At 35.7% G+C, this 18255-nt stretch overlaps 1 protein-coding gene across 3 annotated transcripts in view; it reads left to right on the top strand.

Moving 5' to 3' along the window:
* Spata6 (spermatogenesis associated 6) overlaps window positions 1–14443 on the top strand; it is a 68071-nt gene extending 53628 nt beyond the window's left edge. For all 3 annotated transcript variants that reach the window (XM_042682521.1, XM_042682513.1, XM_042682530.1), the window contains 5 exons: window positions 971–1011; window positions 2452–2636; window positions 5267–5363; window positions 9035–9126; window positions 11081–14443. In XM_042682521.1, the coding sequence (XP_042538455.1) occupies window positions 971–1011; window positions 2452–2636; window positions 5267–5363; window positions 9035–9126; window positions 11081–11261 (596 nt within the window). In that variant the 3' untranslated portion in view covers window positions 11262–14443. The remainder of the gene's footprint in view (window positions 1–970; window positions 1012–2451; window positions 2637–5266; window positions 5364–9034; window positions 9127–11080) is intronic.
* Window positions 14444–18255: the final 3812 nt, after the last annotated feature.

Genomic DNA, 18255 nt, shown 5'->3' with positions numbered 1-18255 from the left:
ATCTTATTTCTAAGAAAAAGCTGGAAGTGCACTGCAGCTGAAGTGATAAGGGTGTTAGGCTTCAGCAAAGGAATCTCGGGGGCAGAATCCAGGCCCTGAGTTCAAGCCCCAGGACCAGCTAAGAAAAAAGATTCCTGCTACAAACCATACTCATAGTAAATTTTAACATAATGAAGACTGTATTACCTTCTATTCAAAAAACTTGATTTTGTTTCTAGACATCTTCTAAACTTGCCTAAGGAACATCTTTCTCAGTTTACCGCATTAGGGAAACACTAGTGAGAAGAGCTTTGGGTTAGGGTTTGGGACATATATTTAGACATATACTTGAATCCTGTCTTTACCACTTATTTATAAACTTGGCATCCTTGAAAAAGCCATTTTGACTACTGTGATAATTAGTTTATTAATTAATGAATAATGGAAATATTACCATATAAAATACCTTTGCACATAATCAGTAAACATAAACTTTCCATATAATTATAATATGCTTATATTTCAAAAAAAGACATGTTGCAAGGGTTTAACCTCTATGAATGTATTTTTATCTTTAGCTTTTAACATAAGTAGTAATAGTACAAATAATTCTTATATGCTTTTCACACTTGAAAGACATTACATTACTATAGACTGAATTGTATCATATAAATATATGTTGAAACCTTTAGTGATTAGATTTATATGCACTGTGGTGGGCTTAAATGCCCTTGTAAGAAAAGACTAGAGAACTATTCTCTATTCCTCCCTCCCCCACACTCCCTTTCTCCCTTCCTTCACCCTCTCTTCCTGCCGCTTTCTCCCACCTTCCCACTATGTTTTCTTGTATGTGTGTTGCTATCTCTCCATGATACATGAGGAATTAGCTAGAAGGCAGCTCTCTATAAGCCAGGAATAACAATTTCACCAGTGATACTAACATCAAAGGTAAAAACAAATATGTTATATTTATATTTTATTTCTTTTTCAGACCATTCCCATGTTGGCTGTTGTCGTGCCAAGGATTATAAGGTTTGTCAAATGAATGACAGAAGCATAATTGTCCTGGATTTTAGACAATAGCATAAATAGATTTCTCATATACAACTACACGAGGATTATCATATTTATTTAGTAAAAAATACAAAAATAATTGTCACATCATGGAATGTCATTATTTTGGCTGTTATGTCAAGTGGATCAAAATAGTCAATCCTTTAACAAAATGTCTTCGAACAAGTCTTTTGTGGATTTGATTATTCATTTGGATTAATTATTCAGTGTTTGTGTTCGTATAAGAGAAAGAAGAGAGGTTAATTTTAACGCACAGTATTGTTTTGTTTTTTATTTACTTTTTATCTCAGTATTATAAATTAAAGAGCAGTGTCATATTTCAATAGGTGCTAGCTTTGAAAAAGATATAACAATGCTACTAAATCCTACCTAGATATTGGTATTTGCCCAGACTTTGTCTGAGGTATGCTCTCTTCTTTATAAGCAATGATAGAAATACCACACTAACTGAGGATTTCTGATTAAAAACTTGAAAAGCTCAGATAATTTTCCTGATTCAATGTTACATAGTGTATGTTTTAATACATCCATACATGTATTATACATACACTACATTTTCTGTGTGCATTCATATATTGATGTATGCCAAAGCTGATTTCATAGCTTGCTGTTTTGTGGAAGGTGCTGCAATAAAGGTTATGTAGAATATATATGTTATAACTCTCAGTATCTTCAAACTTATCTCCAGAAAGGATATAGCTGGATTGTAGGGTAGCTGTATTTTTAGTGTTTAGAAGAACCCCATACTGTTTTCCACGGTGGCTTTACAGTCCCAACAACAGTGTGTAAGGATTCCTTTACTTCCACATCTTCTATTGAGAGTCTTGACGGTGAGGAAAAAACTCAATATATTTTACTTTGCATTTCCTTAGTAGCTAAAGATAATGAACATTTTCCCATGTATTTATTGTCCATTTGTACTTCTTTTCAGAAGCATCTCCAGGTCATTTGTCAATTTTTTGACTGGAGTGCTTATTGGTTTGTCGATAACTTCTTTGATACCCTTACTTATTCTTGATTAGTCCACCATCAAATGAATAGCTGGCAAAGCAGTACTTTCATTGTGCTTGACCATCTTGATAGGTATATGCTTTAAGCCTGTCTCTCCTTGCCTGAGTATACATTTTACTAGAATATAAAGACTACAAGGGGAGAAAGTAATTCTTCTATCTTTCTGTATTTGTCCATTCCCAGAACAAATGAAATGAAGCTTAAGTAGGCTATCATTTACTTTATTAATATGTGTTCTTTTTTTATATATACCCACCTTTATGCCAACCCAATTCTTATTCAAAAACCTTTTGCATACATAGATACTGTGTGTCCATAGAGATATGTAGATACACATCTATGTAAATAGATCTAGATATGGAAACATATATACATATTTTTAAACAGGTTATCAGGACACCCCATGGAAGAGACTTCGATGACTCTTTAGAAAGGTGTGAAGACTATTTGGGCTCCAGGCCATGTATGAAGCCCCAGCATTCAACGAGGACCTTACTAGTCCACTCAGCGCCCTCATCAGTGCCAAAGCATTGCCCAAGCCCCATGTTAAATCGAGCTTCTCTCAGGGACAGGTAATGGGTAGTCTGTTTTGACACTAATCCTTTGAATAGTCTAATAGAAACAGAAAACATCTGCCTGTTCAACAGTTATTTCTTTTTCTATTTTTTTTTTTTTTGGTGGATCTGGGGCTTGAACTCTGGGCATAGGCACTGTCCCTGAGCTCTTTAACTCAAGGTGAACACTCTGCCACTTGAGCTACTTCCAGTTTTCTGGTGTTTTGTCAACCCAAGCCAGACACTTGGAAAATTTGGATATAAATGAAATAATCTCTCTTCATACAAGTTTTTCAAAAGCAAAATAGGAAATTCCTTGCCTCATCACAGTAACATAGAAAAGGTTATTTTAAATTGTACATAGGAATTGAAGAACTGACATTTTCATTTTTTCCCCACTTTTTACAAGCTGAAAATTTAGCATATTTGCATGGTATACAAAATCTAGAGTTAGCCATTAAATCCTATAGTATATTAGGGTCATTGGACATAATTAATAATGAATATATGAAAAGTACAGCTCAAAACTGGTAACTTGAACAAGAGTATGTTTGGCTGCTATATTGAAGGCACCCTTTTACAAACAGATGATTTCATCTATTTACCTTCAACATATATGAGACATATTAGCCATCCAAAGTTCAAAAGAAACTGAGTGCTGGTAGCTCATGCACGTAATCCTAATTACTCAGAAGGCTGAGATCTGAGGATCCAAGTTTGAAGCCAGTCCAGATAGGAAAATTTGTGAGACTATTATCTCTACTAAAACTACCAAAAACTGTGGAAGTGGAGCTATGGTTCAAGTGGTAAGTGCTGGTCTTGAGGGACAGTTCCTAGGCCCTGTGTTCGAGTCCCAGGATTGGTACCTTTTCCCTTTCCTCCCACAACTCCCCTTTCCCCTGTTTTCTCACCCCTCTCCCCACTGCCATAAAAAAAAAAAAATGAGAGCTTTCTTGCTGAAGTCTGGTATTCCCTGATTTTGAATCAGGGAATGGTTTTGTTGATCAGGTCCTTTCCAATTATAAAACCATCACAATACTACAGTGGTAGCCTCAATTTTATTCTTTATCCTCAATTTTAGTCTCGCTACATGTTCACAATTTCATTCCATGTTTGGCTCCTGCCTTTTTCAGTTTGAGAAATCTTTGTTGAAGTTATGATCTAGCTAAAATCAGTCATTCTCTTTATATTTCAATGCTGGGGATAACTCACATTTATACCATATTTTTATGCACACTTTTTTTTACTAGAATAAAATGGGTGCTTTTAATGATAAACAGAAAAACAACGTAGTTGTTTCTAAAATAAAAATATAATGGCAATGTAGTTTGGAACTCATTTAAATATATCATCTAAAATTCTATTGATATATTCTCAGGCACACACAAACATTTTTTTATTTTCACTACAGTAAAACATCTGTGCATCTTCATAAAATGATCTAGATTTGGTGTATTATAAAATATATCTTTAATACATTACTTAAATACAACAAACATTTTGTTTTTCAATCCTTAGTACCTCATCTTTAAATACAAGACATTCTCTAATTTTTTTTCCAAGGTAATTAGTAGTATATTTGCAGGGTGTTTATATATAACCTCTGGAATCAATAAACAATTTAAACTGACACAAATATATATTTTATATACCAGACAAAATTGTAGTTTTGCCTAGAAGCAATATGGCCAACATAACCATAAGAGTTTATCTAAATTAGAAGTAATTTACTTAATTTCAATGAATATTTATGCAGATAAACTCTTTTAGTTAAGTAAACTAATATTGTAGTAAAATGATAACTCCTTAATCATGTCTAAAATGATAACTCCTTAATCATGTCTATTAATAAACAAAATTTTAAGAAACATTTATCAATAGACATAAGCAATTGAATATTGTAGTAAAGGTGCTTTCTTGAGCCTTTTAAAAATACAGTTTTGTATTTAGTTTTGTTTCAGAATTCTATTTCTTTGAAGAATAAATATTAATATTTTATGAATTGAAATATATTAGACTTCACAACTCTTAAGAAACATTGGCACACCTAATTAGCTCATATACTTTTTGCATCATGCTTAGTTTTTACCTTTATAAATCAATTTAATGAGTGATAAACATTCCTTATACCACAGCACAGACTAGTGGATTCTATAATAATATTGAAGAGTTCCACTTGGAGCTGCATAGGTAGATCTCTTATTTCCAAGATTTGTTTTTTTTTGTTTTTTTTTAATTTTAATTTTTTTTATTGTGAAAATACTGTACAGAGGAGTTACAATTACATGGGCAAGATAATGAGTACATTTCTCATCAAGCATTGTAGCCTCCTTTGTTTCCCCTTCCCATCCCTTCCCATCCTCCTCCCACCCTCCCACCCAATCTCCCGCTGCCCCCCACACATTTCCAAGATTTGTTTACATAGATTATAAACAACAGTCTCCCATTGTATTTGCATAGATGCAGTTGAACTTCCTTTCACATGTGCAGGAGACTATTCTAAAATGAATGCTTCTATCTTTAAATTTATTATAAAGAACTAATCATTAAATCACACAAGAGTAAGAAAAAAAATCACATCTTGTCTCTGAAATTTGGGAATAATATGTTTCCCTCTAATATAAATTTCTTGTTTTTAATGCCTACAGATTCCATTCTGATTGGTGTTCACCAAACTGTGATGAGATCCACGACCGGGTAAAAGATGTCTTGAAATCACATCAAGCTCATCAAAGGCATTTATATGTTAGTTTCTAAACTTTTCTTTTGAAAGCTTTCTATAATTAGGATAACAAAATTACCTGAGAAACCTAAAGATCAAATCATAAGCCAGAGATCCCTGGTGACAGACTGAGAATTCTAATTTTAGGATAAGACTACAATTCTCAAAATCCTTATACCTAGTGAAAGTGAGCTAGTGATTGGGCTGGTGTGGAAGGCTGTCTTTGGTCAAGAAAGATTCTTTCCTTTTTCTTGTATAAAGGCCTTACTCTTGGGGCTTGAAAACAAGGAATAGTCAGTTATGGCTCAGAAAGTCTTGGATCATCCTGTTATAGTCTCTGAGTTGGAGTTTATGGAGAGGGAGAAAGTCTGACAAGAAACCTGCAGAGAGCTTCAAGTGTTGAGGAGCATGAGTGCAGTGGTCAGAGGTCTGCCCTCCATGATGAATAGTGAAGCTAAATGTCTGAGGGTTGCAGGAGAAACAGTGCTGAACAGGTGGCTGGCATAATTCAGCCTCTAGATCCTGCATTCTGGCTACACATGTTGGCTTCAGGTTAATCTGAAATACCTGACTTCAGACCCTGAATTATATGATCTCCATAGCTTCCTAACCCCATGGAGACATGAAGTGCTAGGCAGGGTCTAAGCACTCTGTAGCCTCCTCCAGCTGTACGAAACTCCAGGTAATTTTCCTCATTCTCATTACTGCTGGAATTCAAGCCAAAGTGTCCTAAACATGAGTGACCCCTTAGTCCAGTACCTCCAACCCCTGCTATAACACTATACTACTAGAACACTGAGAATGTTTTAACTGAAAGACCGATTAAAATTTCCAAGAACTTGGTCTCTGTTGTACAATGCAGAAACACAAAAAAGCTGAAAAATCAAAGCAACATTATTCTCCCCAAACTCAAGAAATGCAAAACACTAATGATAGTGAAATAGATGAAATCTTAAAGTAAAAAAATTATATAAAGATGATTAATAAAAATAGGTATCTGAATTAACTCTACAAGAATGGAAAGAGCTAAATGAAATTAAGATACTGTATAAAATGAAAATATAGAAATTCTGTAAACAAATGAAGTTCTGGAAATGAAAAGTTCAAAAACAGATGAAAAAACTGAGCTGAGAAAAAGAGAAACTTGGTTCAAAGTTGGCCTGAACAGAAAAATTGATCTCAATCCATAGCTGAGCAGAGAAGCACACACCTGTCACATCTTAAACTATATGAGAAGGTCACAAAGTAGCATAAACCTGTGATCCTAGTCCCCTCCCCCACCCCAAAGTGACAGATCATTGTACAGGCCATTCCTTGAACTGAGAAAAACAAGGCTGGAGGTGTGACACGCTCAGTCTTAACATAGCAAGTGCAAGGCCCTGACTTCAAATCTTTAGTACCACCTGTGTGTGTTTATAATATTATTATATATTATATATATTATATTTATATGGCTGAAAGTCTCTCCAGTGGATTGTATCAAATTTAAAACAGATTATTAAGTTTAAGACAGGATGTATTAGGACATTTAGATGAAAATAGAGATAATCTGAACATGCAAAATCTCTGAGCCATTATTAAAAGACAAAACATACAAATCATGGGTGTAGAAGATGGAGAGAGATTATAAACCAAAAGCATAGAAAATATGTTCAAGTAACAGCAGAAAACTTCCTAAATCTTGGGAAAGAGATGGTCATTTAGATATAGAAGGTCATTTAGGATTCCAAAAAGGCAAGACCAGAAAATAACTTGAAAGGCATGTTAAACTTGAAAGGCATGTTAAAAGATTAGGTATAAAGGAAAAGGAAAGAGTATTGAAAGCTGTTAAGTCTTGTCAAGTCACAGAATTAATATTTTGAAACTATTTATACCTAAAAATAATCTACAGATTCAAAGAAATCTCCATAAAATCTGTCATCTTTACATAAATAAAATCCCAAAATTCATAAGTAACCTCAAAGTACTCCAAAGAAACATTTGCACATCAAATGATATTTCATCAAGATAGGGAGGAGAAACAAAGGAGGAGGCAACAATGCTTGATAAGAAATGTACCCATATACTTATAGCCCATCTGTATTTTCACAATAAAAAAAGTAAAATGTAATCTATAAAATGATTGAAAATATTTGCCAGAAATTCAGCAGGGAAAGGATTAATATCCAGAATGTATAGGAAGCTCTAAAATTTAACCATTTAAAAATGGAGAGGAGATGGGTGGCTGTAATCAAAGTACTTTGTATGTGTGTATGAAAATAGAGTGAGACCAACTAAAAAGGAAGGCCACATGCTGGGCAGAGGGAATGGATTTGATCAAAGAGTGGATTTGATCAAAGTAGATTATATGCAGTGAAATCCCTTTATACAATTAAGATACATTAATAAAAAATATTAAATTAAAAAGTTCTCAAGATTATAAGTAACGAGGACTGAGGAATTTGTCACAGATAAGAGATTAGAAGAAATGTAGACTAATACAACATGTTCTGAAAAGTAAATTATTGGAAAGAGTAGAAAATAAAATTGTGAACTAACATAATGTTAGTTACCCATGTTAATGTATCTCATCTAGAAAAGATGGTAAAAAGAAGTTTGTCTGCACAGGAGCGCTCTCCATATCCCATATTTAAATATGTATTCCAAAGTGAAACCTTCAGAACACTATTGAGTTTTCGTTTTAGCTCATCATGTGTTTAACCTAGTTTTACTGTGATTCCAGGTCCTTGCTGACATGGTATACATTACTTACCATCTCAGGCAAGAATACATAAAGCATTCTCCTGTCTTAGAGGCTTTCAACTTAGCCATTGTTGCCTCTCTGCAGTTGCAGACATTCTATGTGACTCTTAGTTTTTTAATTTTAAGATATATATAGTCTACTGTAAAGATATTGTACTGTACTGTACAGAGGGGTTACAGTTGCATGAGAAGATAATGAGTCCATTTCCTCTCGAGCATTGTTACATCCTCCTTTATATTTCCCCTACCATCGCTTTCCTCCCCACCTCCACACCTCCTCCCTTGCCTCTCCCACTCTCACCCCCATCATGTACCACTGGAGTCTGACCTCTTAGATCTTTAATTTTTCTGCCTAGTATCATGAGACTGCCAGAACCTTGCTGCTTTGGACCTGTGGTTGAACAAAGCACTGGTATTCTTGACATTTGTTCTGTGCTCTCAGCATCCACAAGGAAAAACCCAGCTGTAGACCATTAGCTCTCCTCTTGAGGTTATCTCCTCTTAGGAATGTCAACACCACTAATATTGTCTGAGCAGACTTCTGATGCTTTTACTAACAGGAATCCTGTTTCTTACAACCTTGTATACGTCTAGTAGAAGTTAAAACATGTTGCCCACCAAGGAAGGAATGCAGTGTGTCTTCATGTCAACTGACTTGCCTTATTATTACATGTTACCTTGTGATGAACAAACCTAAGTTATTGCCTTTGTAATCCACATAATTTAACACATTTTGACATGGTATGATTTTTATTCATGTGTTGATGAAGAAGTGTATATAATGAAATTATAGTTTTATTCAAAGGGATAATTCTCAATCTTTTTACTTCCTAAGAAATTTCCTAAGTATTTAACACAATTTCCTAAAATGAAGAATATTTCCCAAAGAAGCAGAAGCATCATGTCAAAAGCAATGAGAAAATGAATGGTCTATGTCTTTTAAATTTTTCAGGATGAGCGAGACCCAGAGAAAGATGAAGAACTGGAGCTAAAAAGAGGTCTTTTATACAGAGACTCTGCCTACGACAGTGACCCTGAGTATAGGTATGTGTTTGAGTAACTGTGTGTAATGACCTTCCCCACCACTGACACAAAAATCACTAGCTGCTTTTTCTTCTGAATTTGTGAGACGTTTTTACTGACAAGTTTGTCAATATGTATTACTTGTCAATATGTAATTCAGGAATGTTAGTGTAATATTTTTGCATGATTATATTAGTAAATTCCATTTTGAAAACTGTCAATAGCCCTAAAGTTCAGACTTAAAACAGCAAATCATGAGTCAAAGCTTCCCTGAATCCTTGCTGCTATACCACTGATTATTATTACCTTCCTGAGATTCCTGAGGAACAGATACGAGAATTCCAAATAATGGAACAAAGAATGGATTATATTCTCCCAACATTTCAACACTAGCACTGGGCACTGGCACTCTGCCTCTTGACTCACACCTCCAGTTCCAGTTTCTTACTGGGTACTTGGAAATGAGTCTCATCTATGATTATGTAGGGGCATCTTCCTTTACTACATGCCCAAGAGCATAAATGTGAGTGTGATGTCCTTTTCAAAAAGTTGTTCTACCTGCTCAGTTGGTAGAGCACTTGCTTAGCATGTGTGAAGCCCTGGGATGGTTCCAATCACTGCAAACAACAGATAAACAAACAAAAACCAAAGTTGTATGCATTGCAGATGTATTTGAAGGAGAAAATCCAAAGAGGAAGAGGAAAGTTCAGAAAGCACACATCTTACAGGAGATTGTTTTTAATTTTTATTGTTCTTTCTTAAAGCTCTATTCATCATCCTGCTTTTAAGTATTTAACCTATATAGTTAATTCTGACTGAGAAGGGAGGAGTAGAAATAGGGTTTATACTGGAAAGGCTCTGATTTTCAAATTTTTGGCTACCTCATTACCTCGGTTACATTCTGCATTCTACTCCTGTCCCCATGTATTCTGAGAGCTAAAAGTCTTCATTGAAGAAATGCCATGGATGATTATAATACAGGTAGTATGAGGACCACATTTTGAAAAGCACTGCTCTTGAGTTAAAGTTTGCTATAAACCACAACATTGTTTTTCCAGTTCACCAAGCAATGTTAATGACTGAGCCTTTGGATCCCTTAGGTCTCTGTAATAAGAGAGTAAAGCAGAGTACCAGAAAAGTTCTGTTTGCACTTTTTAGTAATTATAACCCTTGCTATTTCTCTTGTGTGCATACTTGGATGAATAGGATGGTTTGTCAGTCCTTCAGAAAACCTCTTTCTAAAAGTTCTTTTTAATACATTAGCTGCAAAAGCTGCTAAAATCAGTACATTATTTTAGTTTTATCCTTGATTCCTATGATATACAGGCAAAGATGTCACTTTCATGTTTTTTCAAAGCTGAGAGAACACAAAGAAATTACCCCTTTGAGAGCCTTGAGGTTCCCATCAGTGGAAGTCCAAGCGGGAATCAGACTCCCACTGACATGGGAGCCCAGAAAATCCCATCTCCCTAAAGAAATAGCAAAACTGGACATTATTATCAATTTCAGAATTGTAGGTTTGTCTGTCCTGAGCTATTTTGATCAAGGCTAGCATTCTACCACTTGAGCCACAGCCCCACTTCTGCCTTTTTGGGGGTACTTAATTGGAGATTTTGGTGGTTAATTGGAAAGTCTCATGGACTTCTTGCCTGGGCTGGCTTTGAAATTTGATCCTCAAATCTCAGTCTCCTGAGTAGCTAAGATTACAGGTGTGAGCCATTAGTGCCCCATTAGAAATGTGGGTTTTGACAAAAGACCTATAACAAATTGAGAAGCATTGGGCTAGAACAATGGGAGTCTATGGCAACCTGCTGCTTCCATCCCTTAGTCTAACAGCTCCATAGCACAAAAATTTTACTGGTAGACAGTCATATTGAAAGACCATTTAGTTTCCATCCCACCATATGCTGCTAAATAATAATCCCTCTTCCTTTGTAAAAGAAGTGTTCTAATCCTTTCTTGCCCTTTTCCATAGCTCGTTTCAGCGGCCACGTGGCAATCTCCATTTAGATGACAGCGAGTACTGGTCCAACAGGGCAGCTTCTTACAAGGGAAAATCCCACCGACCCATGTTTGAGAACAGCATGGACAAGATGTACAGGAACTTATACAAAAAGGCCTGTAGCTCCGTTTCTCATACACAAGAAAGCTTCTGAGACCGCCCACCATAAACTGTATGAGTGTCCATGTTAGCCTCTTAATGAAAAGTTTCATGTGATCAAAATCTGTACTCCTTTCTTTAAAAACAGGTGGTTCACTGAGTAGTTAGACTTGAATCAAGTACATACTTCCGGTGGTAAATTAGCTTAGGCAAGCCTTGTTATGACAGAAGATTGTGCTGTGTCTAGATGTCATACCTCGGCAGCACATCTCAGCTTGCAGTCTTTGGCAAGGATTCTTCACAGCCTGCATCTGACACCACCAGCTACTGATAAGAGACAAATCCTCTCCAAAAATGTTATACCTTTATCACCTTGTAATTTTCCTTTCATCTGCTGGGCTGATTATCTTGTATGGGAAAGAATTAATATGAACTCACCTTCTAGATAATATGCAAAAGGACACACTCTACAGAAATGAATCTCACAAGTTGAAACCCTGTTTAATACTATTCACTTTTCTTTCTCAGAAAAGCAATTTTTATATTGTTAGCCCATAAAAATAGCTTTCTTTTTCAAGTTCATCTAATCGCTCACTCCTTCTCTGGAAGGACTGCTAATAGCCATATATTATCCAAAATATGAATAAATAATTCTTCTTCATAGATTTTCATGCAAACAAAATTGGAAACTAATCCTTGCTAGTAAGTGAGCAGAAACTCAAAAAGAATGAAGAATTTTATTGAAATTTTCCTTCATTGGCATTTTCATAGTTATGCCCCAAGCCAATAGCACTCTCACTTTAAAGGACACTTGGAAGGATTTGCTGGTGCTTACCTGTAGGATCATTGTTTGAGGTCACCCAGGTAAAGCTAATGAAAGACAGTCTCAAAACAAAGTAGAGCATGATAATTCTACCTGTTCAGGAGGTAGAGGTGGAAGAAGCACAGTTTGAGGCCAGCCAGGGAAAATGTAGTCCAAGACTTACCTACCAAACACACACACACACACACACACACACGCACGCACGCACGCACGCACGCACGCACACACACACACACACACACACACACACACAAAAAGCAAAAACTACTGGAAATTTATCTCAAGTGGACTATACCTAGCCTGAAAGTACCTTGACCCAAGTTCAAATACCAATACTAACCCCTAAAGAATAATAATCAAAACCAAACAACATTTTTTAAAGAGGACCTTTGGAACCACTAAGAATAAAATAACATAGCAAGGTGCTTTTTAAGAGGCACTCAAAAATCTTTTGGCTGGTTAAAAAATTAGGTACTCATCCTTGACCCCAACAAACACCTTTTAAGCAAGAGACACACGGAAAGTATCAGAAACTCTAATGAATTTATGAAAAGGGGATCTCAAGCTTAGAGTTGACTTTAAAATGTTTTCTCATTGACTCCATTATTCCACAGTTATGATTTCAAAAAACAAAAGAGCATTACTTACACTTTATTGCAATGAAATTGGAATGTGGCACTAGTTGGCTTTTATGTTGAGAAAAAAATTGAGAAGAAAATATATACATATATATTTGTTAGATCAAAAAAGGATATCAGAGATAGGAGCTCTAGGAGTCCTAGGCTTTACTTTTATTTTAATTTAGTCTCTTGAAATTCATGGTTAGTCTCTTGAACTTCATGGTCTTTACTTTTCCCAGATATCAAATGAAGAAAATGAAGTAAAACGAATTGAGTTCTATGAACCAGAACCACAGTGATATAAGATTGTTGTAGGAATATAAATGTCACTTTTATTTGATGATACCAGAGTTTGAATTCAGGGCCTTATGTTCAGTTAGCTTGCCATTCAGCTGTTGATCTACCACTTAAGCCATGCCTCCAGCCGTATTTTTTACTGGTTACTTTGTAGATGGAGTCTCGGACTTTTCTACCAGACTGACTTAAAACTGAGTTCTGGATCTCAGCCTCCTTTAGTGGCTAGGATTATAAGCATGAGCCCACTGGTGCTCAACTAGATGTAATTATTTTTTATTGATCATATAAGTCAGGAAAGGAGAGATACTATTAATGTTGGAGCAATGCTTATAAGCTAGCATTGTCCAGCAAATTAGGACATAGGGTCCCCATAGTCATCGGACTAGCTTATGCAAGAAGCTGTAGGAAATCACAGTACTGTAGTGACTGGTGATTCACTTAGTAGCTACTTGGAGTCTTGAGATTTCTGCCAGGCCAGCCCAGGCCAAAAGGTCAAGAAACATCCCTTCTGAAAGAAAGCTAGGAAGCCTAACCATAAACCTTTGCAAGAAGCAAAAATGTCATCCCAAAAATAGGCAAAAAAAAAAAAAAAACCAGGGCTGCATGTATGGCTCAGCATTAAGAGCATCTACCTGGCAAGCATTAAGACCCCAAGGTGTAGACCCTAGCCCCACCTAAACAACAATGAAGAAAAAGGGAAACATAAATCATGGTATAAACATTTGCTATTTAGTAGTCTGGCACTAATCTTAAATATTTATTGCAATAACCCAGAATTTTCTAACCTACATTGACCATGTAACAGTATTTGTAATTGTAGCCTCCACTCCTGGTGCTCTAGTTCCCCCCAAAAACACTGACTGATAAAAGCAATACCCCATGAGTACTGAGTTAACCTCTGGTGTAGGTATGTGATAATGTTTTGTACCGTAAGCTTCTGAAGGTCAACATTGAGTAGACACATTAAGGGACATCAGTATGTTTTGCTGTGGTTAAAAAGTTTTTTGCATTTAGAATTTGCTGTTAGGTGCAAAGAACAAATAATATGTCCTACCACAGAAATTCTCCATTGCTCCTATGTCTCCATGAGTTATGGCAAGAGCGCAAAAGGTAGCACTCAAAACTTGAGGAACGTATATCCTGAAGATCCGTTAGCATCTCCGTGCAGAAGGGCAAAAATTCACAGACATATGTAGCATCTTGGATAAATGTCTGATTATTTTTCATTCCACAGGGGAAGGGCAGGTTTTGCCATTGCTGTGAGTAGTTATGCTTGTATTGTCTTGAAAAAAGTAAAAATTTTAAGATGGAAACAGAAGGGAAAAGATGTTTATCTCCTTATCCTTATGCTGCATTCCCTATCAATCTGGTAATAGTATTGGACTAAATATGAAAATTGGTTAGGCTTTTCATGTATTTTCTTTTCTAAAATCATAAAATTTAGGCAAAATACTGTTAAATTCAACAAAGCAATAAATATATGCCGTTATACTGAAAGTCTTATTTGTGTCTGTTTACATAACCTTATCATTGATTTTTCTTGGAACTTGGTTTTCTCACATATAAATGATCTTTTTTTTTACATTCCAGTATTTTTATAATAGTTGATTAGAGTAGATGATCAGGAAGTCCTTAATCTGACTTCAAACATTAAACTCGATGAAAAAAATCAGGAACAAATAGTTCTCATTATATCTCATTATTGAGACCCCTTAAAAGTATAGAGTTAATTCTTTTAGTATATCCATCACACCAAAACAAATCATGGATCCCACAAATAAATGAGTGTTTCTGGAAAGCACTTATCAACTTAGTCTCTGCCTATTCTGGAATTCCAGATAATTGAAATTATTCACTATGTGACCTATTTTATTTAGCATAATGTTTTCCATCTTCTATGGTTCAGTACTTTATTACTTTTTAATAATAATCTGTTGTACAACCGTACCACTTTCTGTTTATCCATTTAGTTGAACAGAGCCCTCAAAGTCACCACCCTGGCTGTTATGACTCCCCATGGAACTGTATTAACACCTTCATGGACCCCCGTCTAGGTTTCCTGCTTCCTTCTAGTTCCATTATGAACACCCTGATACTGGTTTTCAGTTTAGTCTCTACATGGATGCCTGTGACCAACTCTCATGGCTATGCACACCATGCACAAATATATAGTCACTGAATCAGAACTGGATCCGTACACAAGGAAATAAAGTTGTGGTCTGATGGCTTCATGGGTAAATGATACCAAATAGCCAAAGAATAAATAATACCAACTCTTCTCAAACTTAGAAAAGGAAGACACTCTCAAAATCATTTTATAAAACTAGCATCATCCTGGTTCCACATTCAAAGAGTACATGAAAATTTTATTCAAATTTGTAATGAGGAAAAAATACAGAAATTCTTGGGACAATATGTTATCGAGTGACTTCAACAGCATTTTAAAGGATTATACACCATAGCCAAGTAATATCTATCCCTGGGATTCAGTCTGTGATAGTTTAATATACAAAAATCAATGTGATACCATAGTTAAAGGATGAAATACAAAACGAAATACAAAACCATAGGATCTCAATAGATGTAAAAAACTCATTTGTCAATATTAACCTTTCATGATAAAAAGTATAAAGTATATACAGAATCTATTCAACACAGCGAAGGCCAAGCATGAACGCCTCACAGCTAACATCTGTGCTGACTGCTTACATTACTCTCTCAAAATATTCAGACTACAAGCATGATTGATTGGCTCGTTTTTATTTTTTATTTTTGTGGTGGAGAACACAGTGGAAAAAAGCTGTTTAGCTCATGAGTATGGTAAGTAAAAACAATGCAATTCAAAGGCACACCCCTAAAAGGACACCAAATCTGTTAGGCCCACCTCTTTTCAATAGATCTGAGAATCCTTGAACTATATGTATACAGATTTTGTGGGGAAACAAGACACAAACTATTGCATCATCAATGGGAAAATATGGAAAACATTTCCTCTAAGATGTAAAACAAGGCAAGAGGCCCACTTCCTCCACTAGGAATTATATTGAGAAGAAAATATTTGCCAAGTATTTCCATAATGGTTAGTACCCTCAATATAAAAGGAACTCTGGCAAAGAACATGGAATAGACACTCCTCAAAAGAAATCAAGTAGCCAATAAGGATATGAAAAGATGCTCAACATCTTTTGCATTTTTAATGCAAACTAAAAATATCACTTCACACATTTTAGCATGGCTATTATCAAAAATAATGAACCAGGCACTGATGGCTCAATCCTAGTTAGTTATTCAGGAGCCTGAGATCTCAGGATCAGGGTTCAAAGCCAGCCCATTGCAGGAGAGTTTGTGAGACACTTATTTCTAATTGGAACACTCAGGAACAATGCCCAGTACTAGAATAACAACAACCACCAAAACCCCTGAGGAAACAGCATGAGAAAAAGTAGCCTTTATATACTATAGCCATTAGGGAAATCAGTTTGAAAGTTTCTAAAAAAAAATTAAAAATAGAATTACGTGTTCTCGTGCTCTTACCTTGGGATATATATCCAAGGAATTTGAAATTAGGATTGCAAAAAGATACCTGCAGGGGCTGGGAAGGTGGCTCAGTGGTGCCTCGCATGCATGAGGCCCTGGGTTCAATTCCTCAGCACTACATATAGCAGAAAAAGCTGGAAGTGGCGCTGTGGCTCAAGTGGTAGAGTGCTAGCCTTGAGCTGAAGAGCTGAGGGACAAGCGCCCAGGCCCAGAGTTCAAGCCCCATGAACTACCAAAAAAAAAAAGATACCTGCACTCCTGGGTTCATTGTAGCAAAATTCACAGTACTAAAGGTAAACTGACTGCCAGGATAAGGGAAATAAATCAGTTTGAAAATTTCTAAAAAAAAAAATAGGATTACCATCTGTTCTCATGCTCCTACCTTGGGATGAAATCAGGATCACAAAAAGATACCTACACTCCTGGGTTCATTGTAGCAATATTCACAGTACTAAAGATAAAACTGACTCCTGGGATAAGGGAAATGTGGTATATCTGTACAATAAAATACTACTCAGTATTTGTGATCACACTTGTGATCACATCGATGGAGCTGGAGGACATTATGTTAAAAACAGCAAGACTTAGAAAAATGCTTTATGATCTCACATGAGAATCCATAGTGGTCAGATTCACAGAAGAGAGTAGGGTGGTGGTTGCCAGGGAATAGAGGGAGAAGGAAATGAGCTCAGATAGGTCAAATAGTGCCCTTTTACCTATGTAATGAAAAATACCTAGAAATCAAATATTGATCATTAATGAACTATATTGTACTTTATATTTGCTGAGACGGTAAATCTTAAATCTTCTCAACACACCCAAATGTTAACTCCAATTGACAATTGTTAGCTTGATTGACAGGATCATTTTATACAGTGTGTGCCTATATAAAAGAACATCAAATTGTGAGTCAAATATATGCAATTATATATTTCAATTATATCTCAGTAAAGTTGTTTTCAAAAAAACAAGTGACTTTTGCTGTATTTGTAGATAACTTTCATATATATCATTTCCCCTCATAGAAAAGTTTTAAGATAAAATGAAAAATATATGTGGATGGTCTCTAACATATATTAGGCACAATTACACTTAAAACCTGCCTTCATAGATGATTTGGGATATGGAAACTGTAGTCTAAAAAGTGTTCCATCTGGCCTTATAGTGATACTGTTGCTTCTAGCTTTGAATAGATCCTGCATTTCCTGGTCTAAATTCATCACTTCTGTGTGTGTTAGCCTTCATGAACATGTCTTCTGACCTGGAAAGTAGAAGGTATTTTCACAGGGTTGTAAGTAATGAGTCAATATACATGCAACCCCTAGTATAAGGTTTGATTCTCAATAGAGGTTAGTTATGATTAAAATTCCAAGTTATTTTTATACTTTTTTATTGTAAAAAATACTGTACAGAGGGGTTACAGTTACATGAGCAAGGTAATGAGTATATTTCCTATCAAGCACTGTTACCTTCTCCTTTGGTTTTCCCCTTCCATCCCTTCCCTCCCACCTCCACAGCCACATCCCCCCACCTCCGCCCAATTGTAAAGTTTGTTTTTCAGCATTGTGCATCTCACTGTTACAATGGGTCAACCTGTGTCCCTATTTAAGCATTTGTTTTTTCCTTTCCCCTCCCCAAATTAGAGAAGTGTATATACAAGATGCAGGGCACCGACATCAAATACAGTGAAAACAGGTTATATTGTGGGGGGAGGAGCAAAGAAACAAAAAAAAAATCACATGGTACATTATAAATACATTAGAAACAATAAC

This window comes from Dipodomys spectabilis, unplaced genomic scaffold (genome assembly GCF_019054845.1).
Source record: "Dipodomys spectabilis isolate Male_0828 unplaced genomic scaffold, ASM1905484v1 ptg000002l, whole genome shotgun sequence".
Classification (NCBI taxonomy): domain Eukaryota; kingdom Metazoa; phylum Chordata; class Mammalia; order Rodentia; family Heteromyidae; genus Dipodomys; species Dipodomys spectabilis.
Note: the sequence above shows the minus strand (reverse complement) of the source record. Positions and strands in the feature narration are given on the sequence as shown.